At 40.7% G+C, this 22,952-nt stretch overlaps 1 protein-coding gene across 1 annotated transcript in view; it reads right to left on the bottom strand.

Moving 5' to 3' along the window:
- Positions 1-5,656: 5,656 nt before the first annotated feature.
- Arp6 (Actin-related protein 6) overlaps positions 5,657-22,952 on the bottom strand; it is a 24,436-nt gene continuing 7,140 nt past the window's right edge. Inside the window, exons 4-8 of the mRNA XM_080281946.1 lie at positions 19,055-19,247; positions 18,641-18,854; positions 17,147-17,292; positions 15,018-15,134; positions 5,657-5,971 (exon numbers count right to left, since the gene is read on the bottom strand). Of these exons, the coding sequence (XP_080138072.1) occupies positions 5,842-5,971; positions 15,018-15,134; positions 17,147-17,292; positions 18,641-18,854; positions 19,055-19,247 (800 nt within the window). The 3' untranslated portion in view covers positions 5,657-5,841. The remainder of the gene's footprint in view (positions 5,972-15,017; positions 15,135-17,146; positions 17,293-18,640; positions 18,855-19,054; positions 19,248-22,952) is intronic.

Raw genomic sequence — 22,952 nt, 5'->3', positions numbered from 1 at the left:
GAAGGCAACAGCAACTGTAAAAGAAGAAGGGAGGAATAAATAGAGGAGGGGAAAACTTAGTTACACTGAAGCTGCTTATATATGATTTTGTGGGAGGTTGAAAAACACAAGAGGCTTCCCAGTGTTCCAGAAGGGATCCATACATGTGATAACACTAACAAGGAAAAAGGGTAAAACCAAAGAAGGGGAAACTCCAGGAAGGATGAAGAAGGGCAAATCAAGGAAGAATTTTGGAACATCAAGGTGAGAGATAGGAAAAATCAAGGAAGAGGGGAAAATCAAGGCAAAGAGGGAAAACTGCTTACATTGAGGCATTTGATGGGAAAATGTTTTTTTTTTTTTTTTTTTGAGGAGAAAACACATGAGATTTACTAGGGCTTCTGAAGAGATCTAAACAGTGATAACACTGCTAGTCAAGAAGAAAATAAAAGAAATTCAACGAAAAAAACTGAGAAACAGGTTATGATGAAGTAGCTGATGATAACGCATGACGGATGTGCGTAAAATGGAAAACACACGATATTTCTCAGGAATCCAGAACACACAGCTGATAACACTACCAAGGAGAAAAGAAAAGTCAAGTAAAACGGGGGAAACTGGTCATGATAAAGTGACTGATGAAAGGGCATGGTAGGTTTTGTGGAGAGGAGAATAACACGTCAGTTTTCTCGGGGTTCCAGAACAGTCCCACTCTAGCGACATCACTACCACTGAAGAAAAATGCAAAATAAAAAACAACAAAAGTTATAATGAAATTGTCTATCTATCTATCAATCTATAGCCAGACGCCACAATCCCGTAAGGGGTGGCCGTTTATCTATGAGTTGGTTATTTTACATAGAGGGGGACTACCCCTCCACCAACCCACTTGTTGACACGTAGGACACATGTATGTTTTGTTTATAATTATGGTCACCACCCAACACTGTAAATAGTTTCCTGTGTTACGGGAAACCATTAGGCTTGTCATTTAATGGAATGCATCTGGAAAGGAAAAAAGAATAACAAAAAGTGACAGAAAAGATGGGAGAAATAGGAAGAGAGGAGGGCAGACACAGAAAAAAATGATAAAGGTGAAGGAAGAAGTGGGCAGCACTACATCAAGTGTGTGCTTTAGTGGAGATTTTGGCCGGGAGGGGGTTGGTGATAGCCAATACCCTCTTCAGGCACAAGATGATCCATAGGTATACGTGGCGAGTGATAAGAAGGGTGGGTGGTGAACTGAATAAATGGAAAGCAATGATTGATTATGTGTGTGAATGAAAGGATGCGATGGTGTGTAATGGATGCAAGAGCATATAGAGATTGGGGGAGTGGACTTGCTGACCACCACTTGGTGGTGGTGAGAATCAAGGTCCAAGTGAAATGGAGAAATATAAGAAGGGAAGGACAGAAGGAAGTAGTATAAGCAAGGTGGGTGGAAAGGTTACAAGAGGATGAGAGAATGGCAGAATATAAGAGAGAAGTGGAGGAGCAATTAGGTAAATACGGACTGGAGCAGATGAGGGATGTGGAAGGTGTGTGCAAGATATTCACAGAAGATATCTCTGCAGAATGTGAGGTGGTGTGTGGGGTGAAGAGAAGACGAAAGGGGGTGCAAGGAACAGCATGGTGGAATGAAAAGGTGAGACAGGCTGTGGCACAAAAGAAGAAAGCATATAGTGAGTGGATGAGAAACAGGGATGTGGAAGAAGCTGAGAGATGGAAGAGAGAGTTATATGTAGAGAGGAAGAGAGAGGTGAAAAGATTAGTAAGTGAGAGTAAGAAGAGCGTGGATGAGGAATTTGGAAGGAATTTGAGTGTAAATTGGAGGGAATGTAAGAAAATGTTCTGGGATGAGGTAATGAGAGTTAGACAGGGTGGCAAAGAAGTTAGGCATGGAATGAAAGATGAAAATGGTAGATTACTAGTGGAGAAGGGAGAAAAAGTAAGCAGATGGAGAGAATGCTTTAAGGAACTGTTGAACATAGAGAATGAAAGTGAGTATAAGTGGCTGGGGAATGGCTGGCAGATGGAGGGATGTGAGAAGAGAGGAAGAAATCAGTAGGATGGAAGTTGTGGAAGCAATGAAAAAAGTCAAAATTGGGAAAACCCCAGGAATTAACAGAGTGTGTGGCAAAATGCTGAAGTATAGGGGAGAGATAGTAGTAGAACGGATGTGGAACATGTGCAGGGAGCAAGGTAGAGTTCTAGAAGATTGGAAGTCGGGTATAATTATTCCCTTGTACAAGGGAAAAGGGAAGAAAGAATTGTGTGGTAATCATAGGGGCATCCGTCTTCTTATTGCAACAGGAATAGTATATGGTAGAATACTTATAGACAGAGTTACAGAAATAAGAGAGGAATTATTTGGTGAAGAACAGGGAGGTTTTAGGAAGGGATAAGGCTGTGTAAATCAGATATCCATTCTTAGATCTTTAGTGGAAAGTTTCTAGAGAAGGGAAGGAAGTTGTGTGTGGCCTTCATGGATTTGGAGAAAGAGTATGACATGGTGGATAGACAAGGATTGTGGAAAGTACAGTATTAAGAATATATGGAGTATATGGGAAATTGTTGAATGCTTTTAAGAGTATGTATGAGGGTGCCAAGGCTGCAGATAGTGTACTGAGTGAATTTTTCTACTTGAAGGTTGGGTTGAAACAGGGGTGTGTCATGTTTCCATGGTTGTTCAACCTGTATATGGATGGGGTTACAAAAGAGATATGAGGTAGGGCAGTGGATGTTGGAGTGGCACTAATGAGAGAGGGCAGTGTTTGGAAATTCCCTGTATTGTTGTTTGCATATGATACTGTGTTGTTAGGTGAAGACGAAAGGGAGCTGCAAGGCTTGGCGGATGAGTTTGGGAGAGTGTGTAAGAAACGGAATATAAAGGTGAATGTATGGATGAGTAAAGTTATTCTTCGAAAGAAGTGAAGTCAGTGAATGTACAGTGAGGTTGGATGAGGAAGAAATGGAAATGTGAGTGCGTTTAAGTACTTGGGTAGTGTGATGAGTAAGGTTGGAAGTTTAGAAGGTGAAGTGCTTGAAAGGGTACAACAAAGAAGAAAGGTTGCTGGTTCCTTGAAAGCAGCAATAAGAAACAGGAAAGCGAGCATGGAAGTGAAAAAGTTACTACATGACAGTATTCTGATACCAACCCTAACATATGGAAGTGAAGCTTGGACCTTGTTGGAGGGAGAGATGTCAAGGGTAAGAGCAGTAGAAATGAGTTATTTGAAAGGAGCATGTGGAGTCACACAGAGAGACAGACTGACAAATGAGGATGTGAAAAAGCATTGTGGTGTGGATGTGGATGTGATAGGAAGCGTTAGGAGAAACACAATGAGGTGGTTTGGCCACATGGAGAGGATGGAGAGTGAGAGACTGAAGTAGAGAGTGTATGTGAGTGAGGTGGAGGGAGGGGAGAGGGAAGGGGAGGCCAAGGATGAGGTGAAATGATGGAGTGGAGAGGTACAGTATATGACACGGGTGTGTGAGCTGGGAGCACGGCAGTGAATGGCGGGGAACAGGGTGACATGGAGGCAATTTGTTTGTGGTCACCCCTTATGGGATTAAGGTGTCTGATAATAGACAGACAGATAGATATATAAAAAATCAGTCAGCTGTATTCGTAATCCCTTTAGTACGATGTTTTAAACTGTTACTAGCAACAGACGACTGCATTCTGTTTTGGAGACTTTAGGAGACTTTTTTTTTTTAACTGGAGGAGAGGAAGAATGACACAAAGGTGAAAGGTAAAAGTAATGATAAGTGTACGAGAACGAGAGAGAGATCACTCATTACCCCTACCAACGGATTTGGAAGAGGTTTTGTATTCACCCATTTGTTATTTGGTTTGTTTGTCCACAAGATCTCAAAAAATTATCGATAGATTTCAATGAAATTTTGTAGATATGTGGGTCAAGGACCAAGAAAGAGCTGATTAAATTTTTGTGTTGATTCAAGTTGTCTGGTATTGGCAATCTATTTTCTAAAGACATGATGTTACTATTAAACTTTAAAAAAATAATTTTTGCTGCAGAACTAACTTCCAAAGGTATGTAAATAAATGATTATGCACACTCACTACAGGCATAACTCAAAATGTAAATTAAGTGATAGACGTAATTATAGGTCATTATGTCAGTCACTAAATGTGATATCCATCCATCCATCATCCAATCCTATGTCGCCCCATGAGGACCGTAGGAACCCGGGTCTAGGCAAGTTGGTCCTGACATTTATGATGAGCATGACCAGCCTCACTCATCCTGAGTGGCATTACGTGAGCAATAAACTCCAACCATCCCTTGGATATAAACCTACACAGGCTCAATCTGATTGGAGCACCTTAATTACCCACTAAACCACCAGGTGCCATAATTTGGTTATGTGGTTACCACACAGCATTGTAAATGGTTCCTGGTGTACAGAAAACCATTTGATTTGTCACTCAGTGTAGAGCCACCCATAGGCAGAAGAGGAAAGAATGAAGGAAAGACAGAAGAGGGAGTGTAAAGTCACCTGTAGGCAGAAGAAAGAATAAAGAATGAACAGAAAGATGGAAAAGAGGAAAGGGCGGACACCCAAAGCAGCACTGCATCGAGTGAGTGGATGGTGAGCGCCCTCACCTACCACAACTTATGAGTCATTATGTCAGACACTAAATGTGATATACAGCACTATATATCAGCTAAAGCCTACAGTACAGTTAAAATTATATACTGCTCAGATCATAAAGATTACATGTATCAAGACAGTGTAGAGGAATCTGGCAGCTTTATCTGCATTTCATATCTCGGCTATGGGAAACCAGATGGAAAACCATTATACAGTAAAACCACAATACATCAGACTTTACTAAGCTGAAATTAACTAATTAAACACCTTAAACTTACTAATCTTTATTTTATTATATAATACTGTCTGATAGCAATGAATAAGGTGTGAAGTATTTAATTCTAACTACAGTACTATTTTCAGATTTTAAAGTTTGATAAGCTTGATTAACAGGGATATACTATTCATTTTGCAATATTAGCTGAATTTTCACTTTCATTATCATTGCAGTAGGCATATTTTAAAGCTTCTCACACTCCCATGCTTGCACTAAAAGTTTGTCAGATATACTGGATTTTATTCTGATATACCAAGAAAACTTCAAATATGATGAAAGCTTGTCCATTTCAGATCTTCATTTTTATCAGTGAGTCTTTCATCAATCAGTCTGTTGTACTAATTTCACTGTAATATTAGGACAATACTGAACACAACTTAAGCTATAAAGGGAAAGTAAACAACAAATTTCTTCTTATTCATTATATTTTATCCAATTAATTAGCTTGTTAATGATACAGTGTACTCTTTATGGTCTGACAACTAAGTTATGCAGGTATTTCATAATTTACTGCTGCAAGATGTAATATTACAAATGGTACAAAAATAATGTTTAACTGTGATATTTAAAAAAAAAAAAATACAGTACATGATCTAGCTTACAAAAGTTTCCCTTCCCTCAAGTTTGCCTTGGAATTTCTTCAAACTTGTTAAGCTGGTGTCTAAGTACTGTACTTTACAGGCAGTTCTCATTAAATCATGGGTGTTCCAAAATATCACCTTTTTTTGTTACAACTGCGAATGTATATGGATGGAACAGGTAAATCAGCTTCACATGTAGCAAGACACCATTAAAAAAAAAAAAAAAAAAAAGCATAATGTAGCCTTATTGCACTATCCACATACTCCATAACAGCATGCTTGATTACTGTCCTGATACTGTTTTGTATGTCTACTTGATACTGTATTTCTTTTCAAAATCAAGGGATGACCCAAGATTTGAGCCTCCAACGTGTAAGCCAGTACCTAAACACTGAATCTCTCCTGACACACGCTGAAGCCATCCTCCTCCCACTCTTTCTTAGTCACCAGCATCTCTGGGAAATGGGCTGAGCGACTGATGGCTGCACCTCCTCGCCAGCTATAGGTTGAAGGACTGGAAAAGGATGGTAGATATTATTAGAAAGCCATCATCATCATTATTCTGACCCATTTTTGCCAACTGAAGTTAGACAGAGGTAAACTCCAGGAACAGGGAGAGAGGAAGTAGGGAAGTGGGTGAACATTCAACAGCAAAATGAGTGAAATGGGCTACACAATCATTCATATCAATTCTATTGAATTCTGGCTCAAACACAGAAACCAAGCCATCTGCACTTTACTTTTCTTTACAGATCCACCTCACATACTCTTACCAGACAGAATCATTCCACTGAAAATCAGTTAATAAGAAAAGTAGTGCCAAATATATATATATATATATATATATATATATATATATATATATATATATATACTGTATATAACATCCATATCGAGAGAATGCATGAAGAGCGATTGGTGAAAAAGATAACTGCATCGAATGTAAGAGGCGTTAGGCTGAGAGGAAGACCACAAATAGGATGGATGGACAGTGTGAAGAGAGCATTAGATGCAAGAGGGATGTCTGTAGAGCAAGGAAGAGTGGCTGAGCATGACAGGAGTGACTGGAGAGAAATTGTGAATGAATAAATGATGATGTGGCCCAGAGGGGATATTCTCCCGCATTTGGTCTGATCAGCTGATCTGGTCAGGTGCAGGCAAGGGGCTGGGTCTATTATGATGTGGCAGGGGTAAACCAGCTCTGCTGTCAGGCCCTGCTGTGAATGTCGCTGATTACACCGAGCAGTTGACCCTCACGCAGTATGGTGCGGTGAGGATTTGTCCCTTTTCTCCCTGGGGCTAATATACAAATAAATGTGTGTCATCCTGTCTCGGCTACCTCCCTTTCTTAGTAGGAAGCAGCCTAAGTATATAGAGAGATAGATTAATATTCACTGATTATAACCATTTTAAAGCAAGTCTTACTCGTACGTCACTGTCTAATCACACAATTACCCTAACATCTTGTGTATCACAGTGTATAAAGATAAATCTCACACAAAAACAGGATACAGGAGGGTATAGGTAGTCTCTATCACATCAGGCATGTGTTTTAAAATATCAGAACTTTTTCCATACAACTAGGATTGCGCGCTGGAAGAAACAGACAAATTAGCTTTGTCAGAAGCAATGCAACATTCATAGGCAATTTTTCTGTAATTTATTGTTGACTTCAGAGTTTGGTGACATAATGGCCACCATTACAGCATATCCTCAGAATCCTCACTGAGTTCTCCCTAATGCAGTGCACAGCACGATTGCATTGAACAGATTTGATATGCTGCATTTAATTTCTGAATCATGTTACTCCAGTCATGTGGTACCAAACTACACTGTCTTTCAGGAAGGCTTCTCCAGCAGTTGCTGGACCTAAACCAAATGGCCTCTCTCTACCAGTCATGAAAGAATGTTCCACTGCCTGAACAGGCAAGAACGAGTGTGTGATATCACCAAGGCCGTTAATGTGAATGAGCCTACAGTGCATACAGTGCAGAGGAACTGTGACAGTACTGAGCATGCCTTGCATTCAGCAATCAAAATTGTGTGTGAAATGTGAAAGGTGGTGATTAATCCTGTGTCAATTATGAAAGGAAAGATTTTGATGTGATATGTGCATGGTCCAAGAGTTAAATTTACGGTACCTGTGAATGCCAGTAACCAGATGAGTAAGGCCGAGGAAATCTATGCAACATTGGCTTGTAATATGCAGGTTGAAAATATTCCACCATTCAGACCACTAAGAGGGTGGTTCCAGAAGTTTGTGGACAATAATAAGCACAGTGACCATCCCTGGTCAGTTATTGAAGGGCTGCCTAACACATTAGGTTTTTATAACGGGGTTTATGGCACCTCAGTGCATGGGTTCCAAGTCTGCAGAATCATTGGTTAACACTCTGCTCTCCCATGCTCCTCATGGGGTGACACAGGATTGGATGATGGATGAATGGATGGATGGATATGGATATATATATACATATACACACACATATATATATATATATATATATATATATATATATATATATATATATATATATATATATACACAGTATACTGTATATATATCCATTCATCCATTATCCAATCCTATGTCACCCCATAAGGAATGTAGGAGCCTGGGGCTAGGCAAGTTGGTCCTGATATTTAAGATGAGAGTGACCAGCCTCACTCATCCCTGAGTGGTATTACATGAGCAATAAACCCCAACCACCCCTTGGATATAAACCTTCACCAGCTCAATCCAATTGGAGTGCCTTAATTACCCACTAAACCACCAAGTACCATAATTTGGTTAAATGGTTACCACCCAGGGCAATAAATATTTTCCTGGCGTATAGGAAACCATTTGGCTTGCCACTCAGTGTACAGTCACCCATAGGTAGAAGGAAGATGAAAGAATGAAGGAAAGAGAGACAAAAGAGGAAGAGTAAAGTCACCCGTAGGCAGAAGGAAGAGGAAAGAATGAAGGAAAGAGACAGAAGAGGAAGGAAGGAAGAGAGGAACAGGCAGACACCCGACAGCAGCACTACACTGAGTGAGTGGATGGTGAGTGCCCCCACCTACCACAAGGTATTAAAAACACAGAAATCATCAGAAATCATAGTACTGTATGTCACAATGTTTGTTCATTAAATGCCGCTGATTAATATGAAATCATGTTTCCCCTGTTTTTCAGGACCAGTTGGATGTGTTTTGGCATGGAATCACTTAGATCTCTAAAGCAATCTAAGGACATTTCTTTGCACCAAACACTTGTCAGTTCAGTCTTGAGGTTGTCCAGATTGGGTGTCTTCTTCTCTGCCACGATTTTCTTCGTCTTTGCCCAGCCGTTTTCTATTGGATTTAGATCTGGACTGCTGCCAGGCCAGTCGAGGACCTCAATACGATTATCCATTTTGTCACCTTTCTTGACTTGTGACATGAAGCTGAACTGTGCATGAAAAAGTCGCACCCATGAATACCAAAAAAGTTGAACAAATGATCTTTCAGAACTTGAATGTACACACAACAAAAAAACTATCGTTACACCTTCTGCGCGATATAAAATGACACACGAATGAAGGTTTTTGATAACAGCCTCCTCCATTGGTATCCCTGCGTGTGTTTGTTGCATATTTATTATAAGCTATAGCCATTGCTTCTCCCAAGCATATTTCTACCTCGTCCTATTTGGCAACTCACTCACTGTCAGGCTTACCAACCCTAGCGAGACAGCCAGGTTGTCCAGTATGAAACGTATCGGACCCCCCTGTAACGATAGTTTTTTTGCTGTGTGTACCAGCCACCATTCATCATCAAGTTCTTAGGAAGAAAGTAGAGGCCTCCTTTTCCCATTTCACCTGAGAAACACCCCCATACCATTACTGATTGTGGGTGCTTAACAGTTGGCACCGTGTGAGCTGGGTCATATCGACTACAGGCAGCAGGGTGACAAACCTTGGCAGAACACACCAGGAACACTTGAAATGTGCTTTCATTAGAAAACATAACTTTTCTCCACTCATCCGATGTCCGGTATGCATACGTCTTGGCAAACTGAATGCACTGCTTCTTCATGTGGTCAACACCTCCCGCCAACACCAGGGTAGTTGCCAGTTACTTCTTACCCAAAAAATTCACTTGGTAGAGGTGGAAACACAAAGTAAAGACATGACAACTCTCCCATTGCAATTCTGTGTGTAGGTCCTAGTCAATCTGTGGTGGGTGTGTACAGTATATATATATATATATATATATATATATATATATATATATATATATATATATATATATCATTTCATTTTTAAAGGCTCCAACATGCTTGTATGCGTCGGTCTTGGTCACCTAACGGTGGCTCTCTATGCTGCATGATCTATTGCAGCCTCCCTGTTCAGTCCCTTAACCCTGAGGTCACACTTAATGACCTCGTCACATGTCTTTCTCGGTCTACCACTCATAACCCCACCCTTAATATTAACACTTCTCACCTTCCTCACCCAATCATCATCCCCCATCCTCTCCACATGTCCAAACCATCTCAATCTACCTCTCCTCATCACAACACCAATACACTCCAGTCCCATCCTACCTCTCAACTCTCCCATCGTAAACCCAGCTCCCCCAGACCTTGGACGCAGGGACACACTACACATCCACCTAATCATTGTCATTTCTGTATGTCTGAGCCTGCGAATATTCTCCTCCTTTACTGCCCAGCTCTCACTACCATACAGCATTGCAATATATATATATATATATATATATAGTAATCCCTTTATTATCCTGATCATCCGGACGTCCAATAACCAGACACCCCACTACCCGGACATTTTGGGCCTGGGCCTTCGGAACCCCCAAATGACCAAAAAACAAAAGGAATCCAACAAAATCTTAATTTTTTCCCAAACGTAATTTGAATTTGGCGTGTGGCGCTGAACAGCTGTGTTTATGCACGGCCACCAGCCCCGGGCTGTTCCTCCCCTCCCCAGTTACTGCCTAACTACCATCGTGAGTAGATGCTCATTGCAATGGATGCCGCACGTGCTCGTTTTGGTGAATAAACAGTGAATAAACTGCAATACCTCGCCACTAGACGACATGGGAATTTACAGTGTTATGCATTGTTAAGAAATTAGAATTTTGAGTGCAAAGGATTAAGTGTGGAGTGCAAACTGGCAGTTGAAACTGGAGTTGCGCAATTAAGAACAGAATGTGCAGTGTTAAACAATTTTAACTCACAGTGCAAAGAATTAAGTGCAGCACAACACTGGATTACTGTATGTGCTTCAAGAGCATTTCACCACCGCCAGAGCCTTAGAGGAGGTGACCACGGACATGCTGTAAGTACCCTGTACACTGCTAAATATTTTCCATATTCACTTCTAATTCCTCATTCTCTTGTTCCTTTTCATTTATTTCATGCTTTATGTTCCTTATTTGTGTGCCTAGGGTCTTAAATAGGTGCTATGCATGTCCAATAGGAAGTTATTTAGGTGGCTTTCAAAGTTAGGCTGGGTTAGGGTCCATAAGTACCAGTCCAGGAGGCAGGGTCCCAGTACCCAGACAAACCCACTTGGGACATGCCTTTGGCTGTATTTTTTTTTTTTTTTTTTTTTTTTTTTAATAACAGAACGGAGGAAGGAAAAACAAATGGAGAAAAAAAAATAATCCATACACCAGATTACTGGTGTCCTCTGTTCATAAAATATCTGTAACAGTTAGACTTGAAGAGTTGTAGGTTGAAATTTGGAGGAAAACAACTCTGGGGAAGCGAGTTCCAGAGAGATGCAGTTCGGGGAATGAAAGAATTCTGATAGGCAGAAGTTCTGCAATATGGTTGAGTGACATTCCAGTCATGAGCGCTACCAGATGCCCGTGTAGCACGAGGGAAGGCATGGAGAGGTGGCACCATGGACGCAACTTCGTCTGAGCATTTGCCAAAAAAATATCTGTAAAATAATGCAAGGGAGGCAACATTCCTTCTTACTTGCAGGGGAGGTAGTTTATATGTAATGGCAGGGTTGTTAATGATTCTAACAGCTTTATTCTGAATTTTGTCTAGTTGCCTTAATGCAACCTCTCCACAACCATTCCACAAGGGTGAGCAATATTCAAGCTGAGAGCGCACATGACTCTTATAAATTATAGCTAACTGCTCATCGGCGAAGAAGTTACGGACTCTGTACAATAATCCAAGTTTCTTTGAGGCGGTTTTAGCAAGTGATCTGACATGAGAGGTCCAGCTGAGGGCACTGTTAAGTGAGACACCAAGAACTTCAATACTTTTGGAGATGGGAATATTAGTAGCACTGAAGGTAATGTACGAGTCTGGCAATATCTGTCTATTGGTAAACTGTATATATTTAGTTTTACTAGCATTAAAAGAGACAAGGTTGTTTTGTCCCCATTCACTGATTGTAGATAGATCTTCATTTATGGAGATGGCTGTATTGAGTTGAGAGGTAGAGATATTAGACTTTGTAAATGGATGTCTGAGTGTGAATGAACTATGTAGTGTTGAGTCATCTGCATATGAGTGAATGGGATTGTGAGTGACAGATAAGAGATCATTAATATGAACCAGAAATAGGGTTGGCGCCAGAACTGATCCCTGCGGCACGCCGGCGTTAATTGAGTGGAAATTCGAATATACATCATCTACTTTTACTCTTATTTTCCTGTCACTAAGATAAGAAGAAATCAAAGGAACAAAAGACGTTAGTCCATAGCAAGGGAGTTTGGACAGCAGGGAACGGTGCCATACTCTGTCGAAAGCTTTAGAGATATCAAGAGCTACTGCATGAGTTTCTCCAAAAAGATCTATTGATTGATGGATGGTATGAGTTAAGAGATTGAGTATGTCAATGGTGGATCTTTCGTATAAAACCGTATTGTCTATCATTAATTAAGTTGTTGGATTCAAGATGTTTAACAATATGCTTATTAATTAAAGTTTCAAATACCTTACCAAGAGAAGATGTGATAGCTATTGGTCTGTAATTGGAGGGGTCAGACGAACTTCCTTTCTTCGGAACTGGGTGGATATTGGCTTCTTTCCATGAATTTGGGAATAAAGAAGTACGTATGCATAGTCTGAATAATTTAGCTAGGACAGAGGCAAGTTCAGGGGAACACTTTTTCAAAACAATTGGCGGAATTCCATCTGGACCTGGAGCTTTGTTGGTAGGTAAATTGTCTAGGATGGATTTTACAAATCTTGTCTGTATTTTAAGTGGGGCAATTTCGGGAGAATCAAGTTCCAGTACTGAGACATTCTGGCTGGTATCATCTATGGTAGAGTTTCTTGCAAAGGTACTAGCAAAGATATCTGCTTTCCCACGTGGGTCATTTGTAATATTGCCATCTGAAGATTTTAGTGGGGGAATGGAAGATGACTTGTTAAAGTTATTATTGAAAGAATTAAGAGTTGACCAGAATATTCTATTGTCATTAGGGTTGTTAAGTAGTTTTGATGCTTGCTTTTGAAGAAAGTTTGATTTAGATAGATTTAATACAGCTTTTGCATGATTTCTAGCAATTTTAAATTGGGAGAGTGATTCAGGTGTTTTTGATTTTAAGTAAGAGTTATATGCTAATGACTTTTGGGCTGTTGCTCTGGCACAATTGCCATCAAACCATTTTGGAGAGTTTGATCTTTTAGTGAATTGTTGACTTGGTATGAATAAATCCATACCAGCTAGTATTAAGTCACAAATGTGGGACTGGGTAGAATTGGGATCACTAGAGAAGAAAGACTGCCATGGAACATCAGCAAGATAATTTCTAAATCCATCCCAGTCTGCCCTGTCAAAGTGCCATCGGGTCACCCTGACAGGTTCGGAATGGGGAGGTGTAGGAGGGTTAACTAATGAGGCTTTGATGAGATTGTGGTCAGAGGATCCAAGTGGTGACAGTACCTCTATCCTGTATTGATCTGGATTATTTGTCAAGAATAAATCCAAGAGATGGGCATTATGGTCAGGGTTATCAGGTATTCTGGTTGGTTGCTTTACCAACTGGGTGAGATTAAACGATTCCGCAAATAGCTCGCATTCTAGACCAGCGTCGTCAGTCCGGGCAGAATGCAATAGCCATTCAACATTGTGTATGTTAAAATCACCCAAAATGGTAATTTCATTGCCAAGGGCAAGGTCAAGGTTACTCAACTGAGTGGATATGGAATCAAATACACTGGGTTCCGAAGAAGCATTGGGGGAACGATAAACTACACAGATATATTTGGTAATGTTTTGGCAATTTAATTTATATAATGAGTAATCAAAACTGGATGAAGTGAAGTTTAAAATAGTATCAACTGCATATTGGGATTTGATATAACAACAGGATATTGGGAACCATCGTCATCATCAACATCCGGACCTCCTTTCCCACTCTAGGGCGGGGTGAGGAGTAGCATCGTCCAGACAGCCCAAGTTTGCCCAATCCAAAGGGCAACGTTTCCATATATCCGGGGTTTTTGGCCAGGTTAAGTGTCCCCCATGTTCTCCTATCTAAAATCACTTAGTCACATACAGTACATCCCCCTAGTATGCGCCTATATGGGCGGCAGAGGACGTCGCATACTAGAAATTCACGTACTGTGAATACATAAACTTATGGGAAAAATTACATATGGGCTGCACCCCCCTTCATGGGCAACCCATTTCGGACCTAAGTATTGTACTATACAGGGAAACTATCTAAGACATATTACCTACGATAAAGTGAACCTACAAGATCATGGCTTTACTGGTAAATCATTGGTGGTAGGTGGTGGCGACCATCATCCACTCACTTGATGTAGTGCTGCCTACTTCTTCCTTAGCCTTTATCATTCTTTTTCTGTGCCTGCCCTCCTCTCTTCCTACCTCCCATCTTTCCTGTCACTTCTTATTGCTCTTCTTTCCTTTACAGGTGGCTTTACAATGAGTGACAAGCCAAATGGTTTCCTGTAAGCCAAGAAACCATTTACAATGCTGGGTGGTAACCATATAACCAACCCATACGTGCTCCCTATGTGTCAACAAGTGGGTTTGTTGGAGGGTTAGTGCCCCTCCCCGTAAAACCAATAACTCAAAGTCAAATGGCCACCCCTAACGGGATTATGGCATCTGGCAATAGATAGACAGATAGAGAGATAGAACTTTACCTGTTATCGCTTCTTGGGGGGGCAATGTCGCGTACTCGGGGTAACCCTGGATTTGGGCCACTCTTCGCTGCCTGTCTCACTTACAAGGAGTTCAATTCGCGTACTAATAAAAAATACACTAAAATAAAAAAAAAATAGGTCCTCGTCTACAAAGGGGATCATGTACTCGGAACTCGCGTACTGTGGGGATGTACTGTACATAATTATATATATATATATATATATATATATATATATAACACCAAGAGGTTATCCCACAAGAGATATCACAATTCATTAACTCTCCCTGAAGAAAGGCAAGGAATGAGATACAAATCTGACCATTGTATATATATATCATCCCTGTACATCACATTTTGTTATGTTAGAAGTCAACATCCTATCTGTTACACTGAGGTATGAGTAAGCCCAAGAAACAATTTTTAAGTCTCACTTTTTTGCCAATGTGACATTGACTTCAAATTCATCTGGCGACATAGACCGAACATCCTTAAACACTCTGTCCTTAAACCCAGGGAAGTTGCAGTTGCCACCAGTCAACAGAATGTTTCTGGGGAAAAAAATAACAGCATTAGGACATCAAGTACCTGTACTATAAAAAATTTCAGTTCTCTCACATTCCTCTCAAAAAAAAAAAAAAAAAAAAAAAAAAAAAATCATCATCAGAACTGAACTCTGCTTTCTATACATCCATCTAGCCATCATCCAATCCTACATTGCCCCATGAGGAGCACAGGAACCCGGGGCTAAGCGGTTGGTCCCGACATTTAAGATGAGAGTGACCAGCCTCACTCATCCCTGAGTGGCATTACGTGAGCAATCAACCCCAACCACCCCAGGGATATAACCTTCACCGGCAGATATGAAATGTAAAAGCACTGTCCTTAACTAAGTTTGAAATGTTTAAACTCTTAATACGAACACTGTTTTACGGTATATACTTATACTGAAGCTAAAAAACTTATCATCACTCATTACTTTGTGGAAAAAAAAATATATATATATATATATATACTGTACATCTATTATGAATCAATACAATTTACTGAAGACTGCCGAGGTGACACAAACCACAATCCTTGTCTCACCAGCCATACGAAGTCACTGTGGCAAGAAGCCAGAGTCAGCTCCTGTATTTTCTAAGACATGAAATTTCATCTACTGTACAGAATAAGCCTGTGCTGCTGGTGTTTTTAACCTGTGCATTTTGTTTCAAATGCTCTTACCTTACTCAGGAAGCTGTATTGTACTCTTAAAGATATCCTAGGCATATTCCAAGTTTTTAAAAGTGCTGACATTTTCTCAATTTTCTGGCTGCTAGACACCTTGCATAAATGATTCATTATGGTAAAAATGGTAACAGGCAATCCAATATTATCTTTTCCAGAGCAACGATATGCTAAACTTTATTATTAAAAATGCAAACTAAAAAAATTAACATGCTGTGTGATTGTGTCAAGTAATGGATTGGTAGGCAAGGGAACCCATCATTCACCCATTCTATGTCAAGCTGCCATTTAAGTGATTCTACGAGTGACAAGACTAACTGTTTCCTGCAGCCAAGGAAATCATTTACAACACTGGGCAGTAACCATGTAACCATATAACAGGATGATGTGGAGCCCTCTATGATGCTCCTGTTAACTGGGTGGAGAGACGCAAATATGGTGTCCATCAAGAAACCAAACCTCCACATTCTTCCCTGCATCTTGCTGTGGTGAGACACTGTCCACTGCAAGAGAATATGGGTTCACTACACATGATGCCTCTGCCAGGGCATTTGCTTGCCAGCAGTTGATGGGACTGCTCAGACAGACAGACCTGGGCTACCCTACTACTACTACTGCTACTACTAGTTACTGTTAAGTAATTGATGGTAGGTGGTGGTGGCCATCACCCAATCACTTGAAGTAATGCTGCCTACTTCGTCCTTTACCCTTTCATTCTTCTTCTGTATCTGCCTTCCTCACTACTTATTTTTTCCATCCTTTCTGACACATTTCATTGCTCTAATTTCCACATCAAGTGCCTCTACATTGGGTGATAAGACTATTAGTTTTCTGTAACCCACAAAACCTTTTACAATGCTCGGTGGTAACCATATAACCAAACAGTGGGGTAATGTGAGGCCTACTATGGTGCCCCTGTTAACTGGGTGGAAAGAAGCAAACGCATCATCCACCTGGGAACCAAACCTCCACACTCTTCCCCATGCCTTGCTGTGGCAAGATGCTGTCCACTACAAGGGAACATCAGTTCACTACACAGGACAACCCTGCAGGAGCGACTGCTTGCCTGCGGGTTGGTGGGCCAGCTCTGCCAGACAAAGTGAGGTTATTATGCAACAACAACTACTAAATAATGGAACATTTTTGTGGAACAACTATAAAAAATGGAATAACTTTAACATAGCACTAATGTTCTGCATGGTAAAATAGATACTTAAAAATACTATTGCATTCTACTGGATACTAAAAGATGTAAGCATTACATTTTGATTATCATAAGTTTCATTATACAGTAAATTAAATTACAATCATGGCCTACTATATGATGGCTTACCGGTAAAGGTGTGGTCTAGTTTCCTCAGGACATTTGTTGATGGAGTGGACAATGGCTTCACTGATGCCCATCTCCTGAATCCCAACATCACTTGGAAAAAATAAAAGCTCTGGGATGCTGAAGCGTTCATTGTTCAGGCGAATTAACTGTAAATACAAATGGTTTCATGTAGTAAAATGTCTGAATTTTGAAGAAACTGCATCATCGTCATAACCATCACCATAATCCTTTTCCCACTTGGGCCTACATGACATAGGAAGGATCCAAAAACAAGGCCAGGAAAACACAGAAGCAGGAGAACTATCGACAGAGCATCCAATATACGAATGCATCTGAAAGTGACATACAGCTGAGAGAAAAAAAGAATTCACGAATTACTGTACTGCAGTACAGAGAGCATTTCATTTCGTTTATAAAGGTCTCAGCATGCTTGCATGCACTGGCCATGGTCACTCAAAGGCAACTGTCTATGCTGCTTGATCTCTATCAGCCTCTTTGGTCAGTCCCTTATCCCTAAGGCCACACTTCTAAGACCTCATCCCACATCTGTTTTGGTCTGCCTCTCACAACTCTACCCTCAACATTCACACCTTTCACGCTCCATACCCAGTTGTCATCCTCCATCTTCTCTACATGCCCACACCATCTCAATCTACTCGTTCTCATTATGACACAACCAGTAATATGTTGAAGTCCCAACCTTCCGCTCAACACTTCATTCACAATCCTAACCCCCCTCCCCCAGGTCTGTCATTCAAGGATGAATTACACATCTATCTAATCATTATTACCTCTGTACATATGATTCTATGAATATCCTCTTCCTTTACTGCCCAAGTCTCGCTACTGAACAGCATTAGTTGCATTACGCTCCTTACACATGCTGCAAACATGAACTCCTTACCATGGAGGGAGAGGCAACTTCCTAAACTTCTTCCAGCTACTCCTTACCCATGCCACTGAGCTAGCACCATCCCTATCTCCAGCATATACCATGTACCCCAAATAACAAAACTCCTCCACACACGCAAGAGACCCTCCAGCATGGTCACTCCTTTCCCACCTCTCTACCTCTGCATACTCTCTCCTATAAACCATACAGTCAGAATTAGCTTTAATTCACAGTCTACCTTTAATACACTAGGTACATCTCTGATGCACCCTTATCACAAACACTGCACTAGATGGACATACTTCCCACAACGTAGTGGCACACTGCACATGGTTGCACTCCCTCTGCTTTGACAGTACCACCACCAAACGCACATTACATGGGCTCCACACTTTGCTTTTAACTTGGCAGCTGAAAGATGGATCTGTCCCACAGGTGTCTATAAAGAAAACACTGTGTAGATGATTCACCTGTGACACGGAGCCATGAAGTTCAAAAACCTGAATGATGAATGAATGGGCCCATTTCACTGGGCAAAGCAGACATTTTTTTTTTTTTATCTCATTTATTAGATGAAAACAGGATTGTCTTCAATGACATACCTGTTCACCATTGGTGGATTTTCCTGTAGATTCTTCCAGTGAACGGACATAACCCCGCTTAATGGTGGTGAAGTCAGGCAACACATAGTCACGTAATATGGTGTTCTGTTTACCCCGCGCTGTTGCCATGTCTGCCATGAAGTCCTGAGACACATAGCAGGCATCCTCCTTAACCTGATTGATCACATATGTTTCATCCATTACATTCAGCTGTCTGGAATAAATTTAGAGTAAAATCTGTTATCAGTAAAGGGGCAGCATTATGCGGAGGAGTCCCTCACGTATTAAAACATTGTTTCAATTCAGTAATGAAACTTATATGAGGGGACAATATAACACCAGTTAATACTGCAACACAGATTCCACACCATATTTATAAAGGACACTAAAGCACAGTGCAAAATTCAGTCATACCGGTAAGATATAAGTTCTTTCAGATGATTTGTGAGGACTTTACCCCCAACATCAACTCTGAGTATGGCTCCTTTCTGCTTCTTTCCTTGAATATATGGTACTATGTGGGTAAAGCTGAATCCAGACTCTACCAGTAAGCAGCACAACTCTCTTGGTCGGTCACGATGATACTTATGCACAGCCAGGTCACCCGCTATGATTTGGTTAATTGGAATTAGTGTTACTGAGGGGAATTACAGCATGTTTAGTAGGTTTGAATAAATCACAGCTAATGCTGACTGATGATATAAAAATGTATGTTGGCTTATGCTTAAGTTAGAATGATGGTCTCCTAATTCTAATTTAACTGATTATGTCTCTGTTGTACACTACAAGAGATTGCAAGTATAGTAAAAGATACCTGTTAATCCTGTGAAAATATGGAAATGAGATTTTAAGGGCAAAGCCTTCTTAAAGTCTGAGAATACTAATGGAAAAGATACTAGATGTGAGGCCCACCAAGGCATTAAGTGTCTCGGACGTGAAATGGGAAGGTTGAGGTAGCAATAAGAGAAACAAAAGATCTTCAGGGAAAAGAAAAAGTGAATGGAAAGTGCGTAGCAATAGAAAGTACTTTCCAGCTGATGTACATCTAAAAGAGAGACCAGGAAGTGGCATTTTTTCTATGATGCTTATTATACAAGCTAAATACTACTAATTGCAAGAATGAAGTATTTGGAATAGCTAAGCAGATACAGTAAGAGAGTGAGAATATTACTGGTGGAGTTTTTGTAAGAAAAAAATAATAATAATAAGATACCTGGAAGTTAGGATATCAAGGATGCATGGTGAGAACTTTACAGTCACCATCTGAATATGGAGTTTGATTGGAAGGAACATGAACAATATAAGGATAGTTGAACCGATATTAGGTCCCTGGCTACTGACTGATCTTAGGGCTGCTGCAAAGGCAACTATGATGAAAATGGGTAAAACTGTAGGTGTATCCAGTGCTGTATTCAAAATTTGAAAGCATCCAAGAATGCAGAAATGGGACTAACAACTTACTTGAAAAACATCACCATCATTGATTACCAAACCACCATAGTAGCTATTATAAATGCCTGGTCACTAATTTGTCCCAAACAAATGGCTAATGAATGTGACTGTGGATGTTCATGAGAGGAAGGGTAATGCTCTTGACTTAGCTAACAACAGGGCCCTGAAACTGTCAGAACAGACAATGAAAGTCACAGACAGAGTTCTGAAGAGTGTGATTTGTGGAAGTATGAATATTAATGAAATATGATTTCATGCTAGCAGAGGAACCACTGATGCAATATTTATTGTTATGGAACTCCAGAAAAGATTTTAGGGTAAGAAAAGTGAGCTGTTCTTTGCTAATGTTGACCTGAAGAAAACTTCTAATATGGCACCTGGGGAGGTGGTACAGTGGGCAATGAGGAAGTTGGGTGTTGAGAAGCAGACTACCAGGGCAGCTATGACAAACTGATAGCCGCATATATCAATAAGCTGATCCATACAAAACCTATTTGAGAAGATGGGGGGAAGGGGGATCTAGCAAGAGTTCAGCTGTACAGTACTGGTACATTTTCTGCATCTTCATCATTTATAAAGTTCATTTTACATTCAAAAGTTAAAAAAACTGTGTCCTAATTATGACACAACATAATACCCCTGGGGGTAGGGGTTTTTTTCAAGAATACTCCCCCAGTATCCCTGCTTGTCGTAAAAGGCGACTAAAAGGGTTGGCGGAGGGTTAGTGCCCCTCCCTGCAAAACAACTAACTAAAAAAAAAAAACATTAAGCCTCGGACAAGGACTGACCAAACGATGACGACCAAGGACCGGACAAAGGACATGGTTATCGGAACGTGGAATGTAAGGGGAGCAAATGATGAAGTGAAGGAGAGAGAGATTGTCCAGGTGCTTGAGGGTGCGAAAGTGGATGTATGTGGAATAACTGAAACAAAATGGGGAAGAGAAAGTGTGAGAGAATGGGAGTATGGATGGGGTATATGTGCAGGAGTAGGTGAGAATGAGAGGGCAAAGGAAGGAGTATGTATAGTTGTGAGTAAAAGATGGAAGAAGAGCATAAGACAGTATGGATCAATTGGGTCAAGGATTGTGTGGGTAAAGTTGAAAGTTGGAATACAAATGTGGGCGATTGTGTGTGTGTCTGCGCCAACGCAAGATCGTGCTAGAAGAGTGAGAGAAGAGTTCTGGACAAATGTAGAAGTGTGCATGGAAAAGTTTGGAAGGAATGAGAGAGTGTTTTTGATCGGTGACATGAATGGTAAAGTTGGGAATGTGAAGGTGGATGGAATAGTTGGTGAGTGGGGTGTGCCTGCTGAGATAGATGAGAATGGGAGTGCGTTAGTGGACATTTGTGCTGGGAGGGGGTTGGTGATAGCCAATACCCTCTTCAGGCATAAAATGATCCACAGGTATACATGGCGAGTGATGAGAAGGGTGGGTGGTGAACTGAATGAAAGGAAGGCAATGATTGATTATGTGTGTGTGGATGAAAGGATGCGAAGATGTGTAATGGATGCAAGAGTTTATAGAGGTTGGGGGAGTGGACTTTCTGACCACTACTTGGTGGTGGTCAGAATTAGAATTCAAGTAAGATGGAGGAATAGAAGAAAGGAAAGATGAGAGGAAGGAGTAGTTGCAAGGAGAGTGGAAAGGTTACAAGAGGATGAGAAAAAGGCAGAGTATAAGAGAGAAGTGGAGGAACGATTGGGCAAATATGAACTGGAGCAGATGGGAGACGTGGAAGGTGTGTGTAGGATATTTACAGAAGAAATATGTGCAGCATGTGATGTGGTGTGTGGAAGGAAGAGAGACGGAGGGGGGTGCAAGGAACAGCGTGGTGGACTGAAGAGGTGAAACAGGCTGTGGCACAAAAGAAGAAAGCATACAATGAATGGATGAGAAATAGGGGCATGGAAGAAGTTGAGAGGCGGAAGAAAGGGTTATATGTACAAAGAAAGAGAGAAGTGAAAAGATTAGTAAGAGAGAATAAGAAGAGAGTGGATGAGGAATTTGGAAGGAATTTGAGTGTAAAGTGGAGGGACTGTAAGAAAATGTTCTGGAAAGAGGTGAAAAGAGTAAGACAGGGTGGAAGTGAAGTTAGCAGGGGAGTGAAAGATAAAAATGGTAGATTACTAGTGGAGAAGGGAGAAAAAGTGAGCAGATGGAGAGAAAACTTTAAGGAATTGTTGAACATAGAGGATGGAAGTAATGCGAGTATAAGTGGTTGGGGAATGGCTGGGAGAAGGAGGGAGGTGAGAAGACAGGAAGAAATCAGTAGGATAGAAGTTGTGGAAGCAATGAAGAAAGTTAAATTGGGGAAAGCCCCAGGAATTGATGGAGTGTGTGGTGAAATGCTGAAGCATGGGGGAGAGATAGTAGTAGAATGGATGTGGAAGATGTGCAGATTGGCCTGGGAGGAAGGCAGAGTCCCGGAGGATTGGAAGTCAGGTATAATTATTCCCTTGTACAAAGGAAAAAGGGAAAAAGAAGTGTGTGGTAATCACAGAGGCATTTGTCTTCTTAGTATAATAGGAAAAGTGTATGGTAGGATACTTATTGACAGAGTTAGAGAAAGACCAGAGAAATTAGTTGGAGAAGAACAGGGAGGCTTTAGGAAGGGAAGAGGTTGTGTAGATCAGATATTCATTCTTAGATCTTTAGTGGAAAAGTTTCTAGAGAAGGGAATGAAGTTGTATGCGGCTTTCATGGATTTGGAGAAAGCATATGACAGGGTGGATAGACAAGGATTGTGGAAAGTGTTAAGAATATATGGAGTAGATGGGAAGTTGTTGAATGCTGTGAAGAGTATGTACTATGGTGCGAAGGCTGCAGTGCGAGTGGATGGTGAACTAAGTGAATTT

The sequence above is a fragment of the Coenobita brevimanus genome, chromosome 91 (assembly GCF_032717465.1).
Source record: "Coenobita brevimanus isolate Jiangsu-jjx chromosome 91, ASM3271746v2, whole genome shotgun sequence".
Taxonomy (NCBI): domain Eukaryota; kingdom Metazoa; phylum Arthropoda; class Malacostraca; order Decapoda; family Coenobitidae; genus Coenobita; species Coenobita brevimanus.
Note: the sequence above shows the minus strand (reverse complement) of the source record. Positions and strands in the feature narration are given on the sequence as shown.